The 15,608-nt window shown below is 44.9% G+C and overlaps 1 protein-coding gene across 4 annotated transcripts in view; it reads right to left on the bottom strand.

The window, feature by feature from the left end:
• fermt2 (FERM domain containing kindlin 2) overlaps window positions 1-15,608 on the bottom strand; it is a 40,870-nt gene that overhangs the window by 12,408 nt on the left and 12,854 nt on the right. For 2 of the 4 annotated variants that reach the window (XM_083998409.1, XM_083998410.1), the window contains exons 3-8: window positions 12,204-12,437; window positions 5,764-5,892; window positions 3,058-3,090; window positions 1,150-1,375; window positions 855-957; window positions 618-725 (exon numbers count right to left, since the gene is read on the bottom strand). In XM_083998409.1, the coding sequence (XP_083854535.1) occupies window positions 618-725; window positions 855-957; window positions 1,150-1,375; window positions 3,058-3,090; window positions 5,764-5,892; window positions 12,204-12,437 (833 nt within the window). The remainder of the gene's footprint in view (window positions 1-617; window positions 726-854; window positions 958-1,149; window positions 1,376-3,057; window positions 3,091-5,763; window positions 5,893-12,203; window positions 12,438-15,608) is intronic. The other 2 variants (XM_083998411.1, XM_083998412.1) reach the window with 1 other exon arrangement.

Genomic DNA, 15,608 nt, shown 5'->3' with positions numbered 1-15,608 from the left:
TCAGTGAATTTATAGATGGAAGAATAATGTGTTTGGATTAGTTTTCACAGGTGACTAATAATCTACATGAAAATTTGAATACAATATTTCAACCTCATATTTTATTATTATGATTACTCACTAGGGTTTGTTTCCAGGCAGTAAATGTGACACTAAAACAAACTGTGTAACTAAATACGGTAAGTCCATTAATGTCTTTAACATCAGTTGTAGTTAATTATTCATATTGGATTTTTGGTTTAAAAGCCAAATGACTCCCTTTTTTATATTGACCATGAGTCAGAAATAAAGTGAATTGATTGATATCGAAGTGCGTTGAGAAGCCCGGTGGGAACCTGTGTGATAATGCCCCCATTAACTCATTCTGCAACAATGCACAATAGCCAAGTTTGAGTATGCACGCTGCAGCACAACTGGCTGCCATATGGCTCAGCTCTGGGCTGGGAGCCCATCCAATTTATTAGCTTGCGGTCAAGAAGGAAATGTGCCCATTGCCCAATGAAAAGAAAAATGTGGGTCTTCAAGTTGCAAATCCTGAAGAAGAAAAAAACAACAACAATGCTGAAACGGGAGAATTCAGATCAGGCACAAAACACAAACACGCAGCGTTTTCTTACCTGCAGGGCAGCAAACATCATCATTTCCTCCTCTGTGCACTCAATTTCCTCCAGCAGGATAGCCCACTTGGACTGTTCATAGAGCTGGTTCACTCGGATGGCATCATACTGTGGACGCAACCAAACAAACAGTAAATGAATGAACGCTCTGTTTGACACGCACGGGTCAGATCTGTTGAGGCCAAATGCCCCAACGGACTGTAAGTAATGTAATGCTGTTTTTGGGACGTACTGTACCTTAGGGTTGAGATCGAAGAAACTGTGGTATTTGAACCTCAGCAGCAGCACCTCATTCTCCTTCACATCCTGCTCCATCAGAGACCTGGATGAGTCCAACCACCTGCACAGCGAATGTGACCGATTAAAATACAACGTCTTCAACTGCAATCCCCTCCTCTGAAAGAAAACTCAGCCTCTTGCGACTGTTCTGATCAATAGCTAAGCTTGAAAATATTCTACAATCCACCACAGCACCTCTAACTACAAGCAGTTTAACCAAAACCACCAAACCACTAAGCAAAGTTCATCTCACCCCTGGTTGATTTTGGCTTTGTCCAGCAGGGACTGGGGCTTGTAGAGTTTCACCAGGATGTCTGGTGAGGAGATCGGCTGGCTGACAGCGAGGATGCTGGGATTGCCCTCGGACAGGGGGCTGTCCCCGAACCAGGCGGAGGTGGGCGACAGCGGGCTGCCGTCCCTGGAGTCGTAGGTGGGGGTCATGGTCTTACTGTACAAGCCTGGACTGGAGTAGATGCTCCCTGAAAACACAAAGTCATCAGTTAGTTCTGGGAATGCAAGAGTCCGAAGAGGAAGGATAGTATTACACCAAATGTATTAATCAAATAATGTTTTTCTTTTTAAATATGTTTTTTTCCCCCGAGAATCCAATTGGTGCACATTCACAAATATATACGTACAACAGCATCAAGGGAAAAAAAAGGGTGAACACTTTTCACAAAAAGCACACACACACTTGCAGCCTAGCCAGGCCAGCTAGCGGTCAACAACACCATGTGACTACCAGCCCACACTTTTGCAGATGAGTGCCTTCAACAACAATGTACTCCTGCTGATGGCGGGGATTGATGTGGATCAGCATGCAGATGATGCACTACATGATCAGGGGTCACCCCACTTACTCACAGTCAAAAAACCTGCAGGAATGCACTGCACACAGCAAACTACTGCACAACTTGCCACAGAGAGGAGAGGGGGAGCGCAGGGATGTGGGAGGACGCATAGATTACAAAAACATGTAGGTTATGGAAAAAAAAACATCCCAAAAATAAACAATGATTTCAAATCTGTCTAAATATTTTAAATGTTGATTCATCTGTATATTCAAGTTGTATTTTTTATTTTTATTTTGGATTTTTTTTTTTGCCTACAAACATAAACAAGCCATGAAAGTCAAGCTGTTTGTATTTCCTGTTGGCTGGCCTGGTGGAGTATCTTCAACCCCACACCCCTCCATTCCCTCTCTCCCTCTGTAGGGCCTAGGGTCAAGAAGCAACACTGGCTAAACCGCTAAATCCCTTCGGAAACCAGGAAGTGGGCTTGGTTTGTGTTTGTGAGTGTGCACGTGTGTGTTTGTATTTGCGAACTGAGGTCATGAGAACAGGGTGAAGGGTATGGCCACCCGTGTCTTATGGGGGAGGGGTTTTATTCACTGATTCTTTTCAAAGTTTTTTTTCCTAACGCTGAGTTCATCGGGTCAGGGAGAATACTCCCATCTCCCGTATGAGTTTTCTTCAGGAATCCCAAATATCCAGAGAGACCTTGTATAGGTTAAAAGCAGGAAGCCACTGAAGAAAACAACTAGGCCTCCTCCGATCTGTTTACTGAGTCTCCTAATACAGGCGAAAAGGCAGAAAGAATGTGAACATAAATTGACTCCCTAATGCTCCCACACTGGGGATTTCGTAGTAGGCTTAAGATGGAAGGATCTGGACCACCATGGGCTGTTAAGACTTGATGTAAACCATGAGAGGGCTCACAATTAATGAAAGTGTCTTTGGTGAATTTAAGTTGTACACAAAACTGTGTGGCTGTGGTGTGCATTGAGGATTATGGGCAGATATGCATCATCATTTGAACATCTATAAACCCTACAGCAAAAAAAAAAACAAAAAAAAAACAATCAGCTATCCTGCCAGACAGTCAGCAGGCACAGTGAGCAGTCCTGGAGTAGCTGTAAGAAAAAGTGAGCTTTGAGCTAATTTCTAAAGAGAGGCAAAGCCTTTACATCATGTGACCATTCGAATCAGCTGACTTCCTCTAGAGGGGCAGTCAGGTGGCCCGGCCGCTAGTCCCAAAGGTTACAGATGTCATGTGACCTCAACGCTCCAGCTGTGGCGGGTGGAGGGTTGAGAGGAAGGGGAGAGGCGAGGGTGAGGAAGCAGTGCTGAAGAGTAAAGGACAGAGGAAGAGGAGAGCTTACCTTTGACAGGTCCGATGTATATTATCTCAGAGGCTAGGATGAAAAGAGAAAGAGTAAGAGAGAGGAAAGAGGAATGGAGTGGAGGGAAGAAGCGGAGTTGGAAACAACAACAACAAGAGGACAGATTTAAGATGCAGAAAATTCAACAAGGACAGGAGGAAACAGAGGAGAAAAAACAAAAATAGAGAAATACAAGAATGAGGAGATCCGTGGCGATTCCACGGGGAACTGCCAACCGCTCGCCTCAGAGTGGATGACTCAGTTTAGCCTCTTACCAGAGGGAGATCACCCTGGCATGACTGTTAGATTCTGTCGTTTCCATCCACCCATTCATAACCATCCAGCACTGCACTACTGATTGAAAACCCAGGCAAGGCGTTGGTCAGCGTGACCCGGCCCAGCGTGTATAAACTGCAGCACAAATATAAAGTACTGTACTGGCTGTCTGAGGGATGTCATTCTCCAGGCTGACAGGACACATAATTAGATACAACAGGCACGACAAGACATGGGGCCCGGAGGGACCCAGAGAACTGGCATCATGGCCGGCATCAAGGCCCTCGGTCTGACTCACAACAACAGCCGAGGATTAGTAATATGGTTTTCTACCAAAATGACAAAGTCTGTGACAGACAGAGTTTCCTACATTTAAAGATAGAGACTGAGGTTTTGGAAAGGGATTGACAGTCTTAAAGTGGAAATAAATGATGATGTACATCCTGTGACCTTATTTTTTTCCACCCATCCCATTTGCCTCTGAGGTCACCTCACTCAATACTGAATGCATCAAAATACTACAGTATATAATTACACTGAATTGAAAGTTATTTATTTGTTTTTACCACAATTAAGATAGTGAAGCAAAAGGGTGAACACTCTTCCTTCCTTGCTTGGGTACTTGTGTAAACATTTCTAAATATATTATTATATACTGTATATTAATTATCATCTATTGTTCATCTATTTCTTGTTTCATTTCAATCGTTTGGTAATATTTACATCATTTTTCATAGTTTTTGCAGGATTCATTTTCTGTTGATTGGATGGCTGAACCTCCAACCTGTGAAGTTCTAAGTATTACAGGAGTAACAGTCTGAAAGTATCTGCTTTAATCGGTGGTTAAGTTAAAGGTCATGGTGAGCTGCAGTGAGCCCTTGTTTTCTTTGTCCCCAAGGTGGTGTGGACTATATACACAGGAGGATTTGGCTGTGATTCTGATTGCATCGCTGCCTCTCTGCAAAGCCTTGTGATTCCTATCAGGAGGACTGGGCTGAGAGACCAGCCCTTTCCCACAAGGGACGAAATAACGCCTTACAACTTGGCCATGAAAATACACTCTCTGACTGCAGCATGTGATCTGCTAGGGAGGAGGACAGGAAGTCTGTGTATGTGTGTGTGTGTGTGTGTGTGTGTGTGTGTGTGTGTGTGTGTGTGTGTGTGTGTGTGTGTGTGTGTGTGTGTGTGTGTGTGTGTGTGTGTGTGTGTGCACTCACAAGTGAGACACACGGGACAGTGGTGACAGTAAACAGATTCTGCACATTCCTGTTGAATCTCTGTTTTTCTGCACCACCTCTTCCAGCGACCACAGTTGCCCAGTGGGAACAAAATGTATCTGAACCAGAGGAATCAACGCGATGCGCCCTGGAAATGTAATGATGCAACTCTGGGTGTGAGTATCGTGTGCCGTGTCCATAAAAGCTGAACTACAATTGAAACGGCACATTTTCCATGACTCGTATTATATCTATACATGGGCATATACAGCAAACCAAATCTGCACATCAGCAGAATTAAGTTTTTCTCCACTGCAGAAATAGTGATGGTTCATCAAGTTCACAATAATTATCTGGGCCTCTTTCCACTCATGTGAGTGTTTATATGCACGCTGAGCAGAGTCTGAGGAGAAAGCAGACGGACTCGAGGGCAGAGCAGAACAGACTCAAACCGCACAAAGACTCCCATTCACCCTGTCTCATGGCGTTAGCAGTTTTGCTTAATGCTAACTCTGTGACAGCGGCGTACGCTGTTTTGTTCTGCTCCTCCCTGCTCACATGGTTGTAACTCTCCCATCACTGGTGGAAGGAGGGAGGAGGGCCAGTATAGCTGCAGCGAGGAGCCTGGTTTGGGTTTAAAATGGCAGCGTGACCAACTATGTGTGGAATCTGAACCATTCTTCGTCCTCCCTGCCAAGGAACTGGGAGCCAGGCCTCTGGATCCCAAACAGGCCTCAAAATCACACATTCATATTTGGTCATTAGAAGCAGGGTGCAGCAATCTGGAGTTATCTTAGTGGTTTCTGAACCACAAGTGCAATCAGACACAAAAAAAAGAAGAGAGGACGCTCCAAACAGCCGGTGGAACCTGTTATTCAACCTGCTGCTTGAGGGAAATGAGATTATTACTTTTCAAAATGAAATACAAAAATAAAATCCAAAGCACCAAAGTTGATCTGAGCCTAAAAAAGGAACGCACTGACTCAGGTTTGTATAAACCCAGTATTTTCATCCCTTTACTTGAACACTTTAAGTGAAGAACATAAAAAGTCTTGTGTTTTTAATTTAAAAGGCGTCTTTTTCCTGGATTAGCTGTACATTCTGTGCTTTTATGCCACTAAATGTGAATAATTCTGCTGGAAAATACTGTAACAAATGATTTGAAGCCGTACGCGCTTCACTGCCATATGCACATAACTGTCCATCATCTCACCTGATCCCGGGGTTAACAGTGGGCCCTCCAGCTCAAGATCATCCTCCTCGGCCTCCTCCAACTTTTTCTTCTTCTTCTTGGGATCACGGGGCTTACGCAGTAGAGATAGCTCCTCTGGGTGGCGGATATCTGGAGGGGGAGAGAGAGAAAGAAAGTTAATTTGATGTCACAAACAGTCTTGACAATCTGGACACCGAGTTGTCACAAAGTTTCTAAAAACATACAGTAACTTGCATGTTTTTCCAACTACAGGTTCCAAATGAGTCACATAACCTCTTGTACAGGGCACAAACAATGTGTAGAAAGTGCACTGCATGTGAATACAGGGTTGCAAAATCAATTTCAACAACAAAAAAAGATGTGACACAAAAATGGGAAGGGCAAACGGCTATAAACAGCTGTATACAAGATGGGTGGAAAATTGCAAATCCCTTTTCTAGGGACCTCAACAAATCGAGCTTTAACTGTATCCAATCCCCAACTGAGACAGGTCTGACACAACCTTTACCTCTCTCTTCCCCTCCTTCCTCTGACTTCTCATCTCACATGTATGAAACCAGAGTCCAGTTTATGTTGGTGAGCGAGCGGCTACCAGAAAAACATCTCTGGAGATACCCAGATACTATAAATGAAATAAACAACCACATCCCAAATGTGTGTGTGTGTGTAAATGGAAGAGATGTGTGCAAGATCCCAATCAGACAGTAAGACACCACACAGAGGATAATGACTAAAACAGAGCAGCCTCCCCTCCCCTCGCTGCTCTCCCCTCCATTCCCCTCTTCCCTTGGGCTCGGAGGCCAGGGAACCATCACTCAGCAGCAGCAGTGATGTTTTAAGATGGGCCTGGGATGGTTCTGATCTAGTGGGTGAGACGGCCAGGATGTGTCAGGACAAGAATAGATGGAAGTAGTCTAGAAGCAAGCACATCTGGATCTTCAGCTGGATTTGGTTTTGTCAAGGATTCCAGATAAATTAAGGAGTGAGTTGATATCTGGGAGACTTATTTTTGTGCATAACTGTTGCGAAAAATATTCATTTTCTCATATCTGTTGATATAAGTATATCATAATTTTTAAAGACGAGGGACTGGAAAGGTGTTGCAGACTGATTGAAGAGGTTGCCGGGGGCGCAGGGGGAATGCACGAGCGTACGGGGAGAGAGAACGTCTTGGCTTGGTGAGAAAGCTTGTTTGGTTTGTGTAACTAAAGCAAAAGCATTCCAGGAGTTTTAAGAACTACCAGATGGGAGCTCACCCTCTCTTCTCTCTCTTTCTCTCTCTCTCTTGCTGCTTCCCTCCTCCCTAATTCTCGCTCGACTGCGGTGCTGGAGCACAATCCCTGTGCCCTTATACAGCCATGTGAGTTGCAGGCATGCTGCCGAGCTTTAGCCCCACTGAGCAGCGCAAGAGGGCCAACACACACAGTGAAGTGGGTATTACACTGTGTACATACGTAGGACTCGGTCTCGTGGTGAGACGTTGTAGACGCATATGGCCTCTTACTACGAAGTCATTTTAATCGTTCATTATAACCTCATTGTCAGACATGGAAACTTTATTGATAAGGGGGTGACTACACATCTACTGTGCAAGACCAGGCTGATAGACAATAATATGGTATCTGCTACCTCCAAACATGAATATTATAACCCTCTATAGATCAAATGTGTGGCTCACTGGTCAAAAACAACTTTTTAAATCATTACGCAATGTGGTAAATATCCTCTCAGAGTAATATTTTAAACCCCTTTGCTGAATTCCTGTGTCTGCCTGTGTGGGAAATGGGTGGGTGAGGTAAATAAAATTGACAGATATGCTTTTTTCATCACTCCTTTAAAAGGGAGTGGAGGTGCAGCTGATATGCTGCCACAGTATGAATGCCATTAAAGTATACAGATAAAGAGGACGAAAGCAAGTTGAGAGGAAAATATATTAAAAACTACAAGACCAAAAAAAAAAAAAAGCCAAGTCCATTTCTGCTGACATACTTAGTTGAGTGTTGAATTGTATGTTTATAGAGATAATTTAAGAATGGGAAAGATTGCGCCTACGCTCACCGCATACTTGTGGCTACTGTCGGGGATGAAGGCTGAGTGATGCTTCGAGCGCTTACAAAAGCCTGGTTGAGTTCCATGAGGTGAAAATGACACCTTAGACAATAAGACCCCAATCTTCTCTCCTTGTGGCAGTAACCAGGCCCGGAGCCAGAGAAGCTTACCGAGAGGCGGCCGGGGCTTCCAAGACCTACTCCTTGGAACACATGATTCATTGCAGTGAGTAAGGCCAGCCGCAGAAGAATCACAAACACCGTCACAGTCTAATTTTACAGCACTAAAGTTTACAGTACAAACAGATGGAGACCCTACATGGACAAAAAAATTAAAGAGGAGTGATTTCACCTTCTGTTTCGCACCACCCATTTCCCCATCAGTGTTATGAGGAGGTACTCAACGGATTGATCAATACAACCACTTGTTCCTGGGAAGATTACTTAAACCAGTGGTAGGGGGATTACTCACAAATATTTGCACTTCAAAGGAAAACAGATTCCACATGCTGCAGATGTTTTAAAAATCTAGCGAATGATAAGTGTTTCGACGTTCTATTTCAGACATCTGAAGTGAGTCAAATGATAATGTGACCCAATACAAATACATGAGTAATGGATGATACAGTTTACAATCAATCAAAGATGCAACAAAGTATCAAGTGAGCATGAAGCAAGATTTTGACTGCATGTGAAACATAGCTATGTATTGTGTTGCAGACATACCCACTTAAGTTAGCATGCTAACGAGCTAGCCCTGGCCCATAATAACCAATTTGTACCCAAAGAGGGTGTCGATAATAGCCACATCTAGTGACAAAGCAAAAGACGAGTAAACGCTGGCATCGCTACCGATCATTAGATACAGATCTGAGGTTTTAGAGCTCCTTTAAGAACAAACAATATCTACTAGTGTTGCAGAATGACAGTAAATTGGGAGATTTTCTCCATCTTTCAGACAGGAAGCTAAAAAGGTGCTAAAAGACCACTCAAAAGGGGATAATAATGGCTGGATAAGAGCTGAGGCCACACAGCACCCCACCCCCTGTGTTGTGACAACACTGGCCAGTCAAGCAGACCACAGGTTGATGGGCCATAAATCTATTGGACCAAACCGACGAAGCATCGGCTGCTCACGGGTTCAGAAAGATGTCCAGAAGATAAAGTGCCCTGACCAAACACTTCACTGCAAGTCTCACTACCCAACCGCCAGTGTACTTCTGCAGATTCCTCCTATTCTCTCTGTGTCCTGCAACACTGACACCTATCCTCTCCTGTCTGGTCATCAACATCCACCTCCATTCATTCATTTGCCTCGTTCAGAGTGCTAACGTTGCAGTGTTGCTGCTGCCTTCAGACAATACTTTTGTGCCTTAGTTTTCCCACATATGGTAGCAAAGCAGTGCTTACTTACTTAAAAAAAACACACTCACATAAATGGAGCTGCCTGATACTCGTTACCCTGACGTGGTGGTTTGCTGAGAGCAGCAGCCTCATTTTGTTCTGCCTCAGGCTCCCAGGTCCACAGTCATGTGTTCGTCAGTTGTGAAGAGTACATTTTGTGAGCTGGTTCGCAGGAAAGACTAAACCAGCCTGCCGTCAGAGGGAGGCAGCGCAACTGTGTGTGTGTGTGTTTGTGTTTAGTGCGTCTTCCCAGAAATCATATTTTCTCTGCTGCTTTAAGACAGTAGCCTAAACAGGAACTTACTCTGAGCCACTGTTAAAAAACTGTTACAGGAATTGTTTTCTGGGAAATACGCAAGTCAGATCCACCGCTGGCCAAGATCAAAGACATTAGTGTTTAAGTACTTCTGTTTTAAGTGGTGCAGCTTTTGTAGTCTTAACAGCACTAGTCACACACTGAGATAAGAAAGTTAGAAAAATAAGTTGCATATCCATAAACAATGAGTGAATCTTATGTCACTGTAAACTGACTTTTTTATTTGTGAGCTATAAATCAAGGAGTCCTCATTGTATTGGGGTTAGGGTTAGGGTCATTTATTAGATTAAATGATAATAAAAAGTCAAATCAAATACGTTGATATTGAAAATAGTTGTTAGTTGCAACACTTCAGCACGTCGCCACTGCCCAAACTGGCACCGCAGCACAATAAACCTCAGACACAAACATGGGTTTAGAAAATTCTCTAAATTGTTGACAGAGTTCAAAAATGTTATCTCGCAACTCAAAAGTGGAAAATCCCCAATGCCTTGACTTTGCTATCAAGCAAGCAGAACAGCACAGGATGTGAGAGCTGCCAAATGGAATCAGAGGTCAAAACAGGAGTGGAACTGAGTGATTTTCATCTATCACAGTACATCGACCTTTTGCTGAGTCCTCCTCTTTCCCAGCCGGCTCGGATGGACTGTGCCTGTGTCAGGACACAGCTGCCGTTGACATGGGAGAAGTACAGCCATGATAATTGGTTTTATACTTTCAACTTGGGAGTGTTATGTCGATTTTCTACGCTCTTCCCCTGTTTAGGACGTTCACTGTCAAGAGTCTGAGTTGGGCTGAAGAGAATAAGAAGAAGACAAGATAAAATATTGTCATTAAATGACACTGTTGATATCATAATAAGAAAAACATACTATGGAGTGGGTGGATATAAAATCAGTGAAATACAAAACTGGCGGACTGAACCCAGGACTTGTTTTGGAACAGGAAATAGCTTCTGTGTGACCAACTGACACGATGCGCCAGAGCGACGAACGCCTCCAAGTAAATTAGTGTGATATCAAGAACCGGAGCCAACGCTGAGCTGCTCATCAATGAAAACAATCTCCACCGTCTTTTCAGTATCTCTGCCCCTCCCAGGCAGCTGTCTGGAGCGAAGGCTGGTTGGATAAGGCTTTGGTTTCTTCCTGTCCCCTCTGATTCTCTGAGCCGTGCGGATCACATGGAGTCAGCAGAAAATATGCACAGGAAACTGTAAAAACTCAAAACTTGTCCAGATGACAAAAAAAGAAAAGAAATGCTTCCAGGTCAGACCAGCTGTAAGTCAGCTCAGTCAGCTGCCACACTGTCAGTTACAGTTTACAGCTTCCCTACTGTCCGTCACCTTCAGTTCTGCTTTTTACAAGCTGTAACACACAGCTATTCAAATACAAGAGTAGAAGCGCATCATACAGACGGGGACGAACAGCCACCGTACAACGTCTTGCAAAACCTTGGTATGCACTATGTCAGCCAAGAGCAATTTGTTCTAAATGTCTGCAACGCTGAAATAGATTTATTACAGAGGCGGCAGACATATTGTGAAGCAGGCCTGGCTGAGAGGAAAGCTACAGGTCTGCTTCTACCCCGTCTCCCAAAAACACCTCTTTGTATATTTACACTGTGCTCTTTGTTCTTGTTCATCCATTAAGATGCCTTGGCCTTTAAAAAAAGAATACAAATCTTAATACCAGACAAATTAAAAACAAAGCCATGTGCTACCTGTAGAAGCCAATAAAAATAAAGGGCATGCCAGTGGTCCTGTCTGCTCAACACAGTCCAGTGACACAGTCACAACAGGTGTGCTAAGACTCTGCCTGATGGAAGGATTTACATGCACGGGGATTCTGCAAACCTGCAAACCCCCTGCAACCCCCCCTCCCCCTCCTCTGCAGACAGTGACTATGAGTCAGGGGGCAAGTGGTGAGATCTGAGCCCAGGAAAAGTGGCTGTTAGCAGGTCAGGGTCACCGGGGTCCAGTGTGTGACCTCTGACACGTCTCTGACAGGACAGTGTGGTGCCAATGATGGAAGATATCAATAGTGGGTGTGTGTGTGTGAGAGAGAGACCCTTGGGTATTACTTACACCCTGGGGTACAGTTAAATTTGGAAGTGTTATTAGTGGAAGAGATGCTAGGTAAGCCAGACAGTGAGCAAGAGTTATTTACGTGTGCATGCATTTGTACTTTGGTGTGTGCCTGCGTTACAAGCTTGGGACAGATTGATAATCTCTGTTTACTAAACATTACGGTAAGACTGATGGAGCCGACGTTCCAAGGACACGACCCCAGAGCCAACAGTGGACGACCGGTGAGGAGACGTGACTCCAGTACGCAGGGCTCCGAGTGTTTAATAAACACACCAAATTGCCAGGGATGAAAACAAAGTGAGAGGAAGGACATGATTAGCTCAGTTTGATGAGGAACATTTCCAGAAACTTTCCAAAAATAGTGTTTTGGAGTTGTTGTTTTTTTGCTTTAGCAGGATGGACTTCAGTAGGACTGGACTCGCTGTTCTACACTTTTATATTTTATTCCTGTAACTCATCGCCGATCGGTCACACCTCATCTCACATCTACTTCACAACTGTTTTCCACATCACCGCTTTAAAAAAATAAAATGAATGCTGCTCTGTCCGTCCGCGGTCTTGTAAACCAGTCCAGCGCTGCACTTACTGAAAGTTTTGCAGATGTCGGACACGGCCTTGAAGACGCGGTCCGAGAAGTTGACCTTGACCTTCATGTGCTTCATGTTGGGCAGCTGGAGGCGCAGCAGCTTGTGCTGCGGCGTGAAGAGCAGCCTGGCGTCGGCCTGGATGCCGTACTTGTCCAACGTCCAGTGGGTTTTCAACAGCCATGTCTTCTTCTTCTCCCACCACAAAGCGTGGTCTGACCAGTCCTTTTTCACATCTATGGAGGGGAAGAGAAGAGGACAGGATGAGTTTAAGTAGGAACTGCAGAGAAACAACAAATGAAAACACTAGCATTGTCTTTACATGACCATATTGTGAGCATCTGCATCACTCAGGCAGAGATACTGTTGACAAAGGTGAAGTGTAACTATAGAACTCAGCCTGTATCCATCTCACTGTCCTGACCTGAGCTCACCACATTTGTCCCTGCAGGCCACGGGGGTCACGTTAAGGGTGGGGGGGTTCGAGAAAAGGTTTGCACAGGGGCGGTGAAGTCAAAGTGAGAAGGAGGAGACAACTGAGTGCTTGAAAGATATGGCTGTTTGTATGACACTGTGGGGATATCAGGTTCATACCTCCCTCTTTGTTCCAAACTCTCACTGTGATCCCTCTAAAGCAGACACAAGCCACCCAAAACCCCACATAGCTCCCAGGCTTTTGCTCCGCAGGGGCCCAGCACAATGGGGACGGACCTGTGGTCTCATGGTGTGTGTGTCTGACTTCAAGGGGATGGTAAAAAAACAACAAAAAAAATTGCAGGGATTTAAAGGGGAACTCAAAGCAGCTGTTTTGCAGATCACCTTGCTGTGGCATTGTCGTGGGCTGAAGTTGTGCATCTGATCCGTGAGTCACTTCAAAGCTAAAAAGGTAAAAGCGAAGCAATGAGAGGTCATCTGTATCCGTGTCCCATTTCTTTATCCCGCTAATGGCAAACATTCACAAAATAGCTCAGTATGTTAAGCTGCAGTGAGTCGACATGAATGGCAGGCCAGCTGGTTCCAGAACAGACGTGTCTGCTGTTTACATGTACCCCATGTTGTGCATACGCTGCCTTGTGTTAAGTGCAACATCTAATCGCCCCTTTAGCCGAGGATGATAGTTGACATGGAGTGAACAGGCCTATAGTTTTATATTTCCACATGTCCCCCCTGAATAGTGATGTCATTACTCTAGCATTAGTCCAGGAAGGCACTTCCCAGTGCGGTGTCTCATTTCCTCCACCCACGCAGCTCCTCATCGCTTCTCCAGCCAATCCTCCCTCTCTCTCTCCTCTCACTGAGTCAGTGTCCAGACAGAGACGTGGGTTTGCTCAGTCATCCTTTATTCAAAGCATTCGATCTGAACCGTCTCAGCTCTCAACACAGCCGTGCCAGTGTTTCGACCAAAGGCCTGACTGGGCAGAAAATGTTGTGCTGTCATAGTCTGATGTTAGATAATCCAGAAAAAAGACAGATGACAAGTATTTAGTATTTAGGTTTCGTTTACATGTACCAAATCATAAAGATGTGTAGAGTAAAAATATATAAAATAATATTTATACCTTATGTATTGTAGTGCAAATATCTGCTGAACATCCCTGTGATTAAAGAAAACAGGGAGGAGATGCATTTCCCCCACACTAAGGAGACATATCTACTCTGTATTCAAGGCTGCTAGCACATTAGCTAAATGTGGCATCAACTCATTACATATACTTATGACATGAAGAAGGATACAGCTGCTAATGGACAAACTGAAGTCATAATGGACTACAATTACTCTCTGATAAACAGTGAGCAGTTACAGCTGTACTTCGGGTTTTTTACATCATAATCCGACTCTGCTCTCAGCCTCTGCTCACTCAGACAGGGAGATGGTCAGCAAATGTCCCCCCCCCCCCCCCCCCCCCAAAAAAAAAAACACAAAACAAAACAGTGGGATGATCTTGAATGTAACCCCATGGTGATTTCCTCCTTCTGTCAATCAAACTGCATGGCGCCATGGTAACCCAAAACCTTGAGTGTGCCCCTGTGTCTCCATGCGCTGCTATTGTTTCCCCTGACCTTAACTCTACATAGGGGTAGGGGGCATTCAGATGCGGTGTTGACTCTCCCCAGCGCTGAATGAATGGGATTAGCTGGTGAGTGGGTGAAGAAAACAGATTTGGCGGCTTTGAACCAGGAAACAAGGCCGGTATTAAGCACGCTGTGATGAGGAAGAGATTACACTGGTGATTAGGATGGGGAGGAAAAGTTTAGGGAAAAAGAAGAAGTGGCCACTAGCATCTCAATGCAGAGAAGGCCTGGGACTGTGTTGCCTGGTTGGGGGGAAGGGGAGGGGCTGTTTGTCAAGCTGTTGGGTTTTATACTGTTTACTCCGACAGGCAAACACTTGGTACTCGAGTGAAAACATTCCTTTGCTTTCTGTCTTGAGACCCCCTTGTGAATTACTCGATCAGCATGGGGTCTAGCTGTCATCGCTCCCTTCTCGTGCCTCAGCTGTGCAGAACACAACTTCATTGCCTACCGTCGGAGAAAACTGCTCCCCGAAGTGCACTGCAGCTATTAAAGGTTGAAATAATGAGAGAGAGGAACATTTAAAAAAAAATAGACCTGAATGTATTTTCATAACTCTGCTCACAGTTTTTTTTTCCCTTTTACAAAACTTGTAATTTCTGGTGTCTGGAGGCAACGCTACGCAGCTAGCGTTAACATTTTGGCACTCGCGTCTCCACCACAGACCACGTTCTATAGCAGCGTCTTCATACTCAGCATGCATGACCACCATACAGTCTGTGGCGAAGGCATGAATGCACGACGTCTTGGCCGGTCTCAGCTCAGCTCTCGGTGGCGGCTCGTCCCCACCCACGACCAAAAGACCTTACTGGACGTACTGTAGCCTTTTCCTCCTGCTTCCTTGTGTCATTACACAGTGGTTCAATGTGTTGTGATTGGATGAGGGCGGCTCGCGTAGGCGTCCATTGGGTTCGTTCAGCAACAAGGTGGTAACTCAATCCACAGAGAAGGAGGCAGAGAGGGGCCAATGGCTAAAAATACAGCCTGCCAAGCCTGACGTAATGCAGCAGCATGAGAAGTGGGGGCCTAAGTAATTGGGTGCATTAAATGTGGACCCACAGCCCCTTTAGTGGAGATGCGTGTGTGTGTGTGTGTGTGTGTGTGTGTGTGTGTGTGTGTGTGTGTGTGTGTGTGTGTGTGTGTGTGTGTGTGTGTGTGTGTGTGTGTGTGTGTGTGTGTGTGTGTGTGTTTGAGTCTGAAAGACAAGGGGAGGGGGAAACAGAATGGGAAAACCATGTTTTATGACCTCTGCAGGACGTGAAAGATGATACAGAGATTGTGTGTTGTGTGTATCTGTGGGGGTTAGGGGACATATTGGAGGGGAGGGTGTTCTT

The sequence above is a fragment of the Trachurus trachurus genome (genome assembly GCF_905171665.1).
Source record: "Trachurus trachurus genome assembly, chromosome: 22".
Taxonomy (NCBI): domain Eukaryota; kingdom Metazoa; phylum Chordata; class Actinopteri; order Carangiformes; family Carangidae; genus Trachurus; species Trachurus trachurus.
This window is presented reverse-complemented; position numbering and strand designations above follow the sequence as displayed.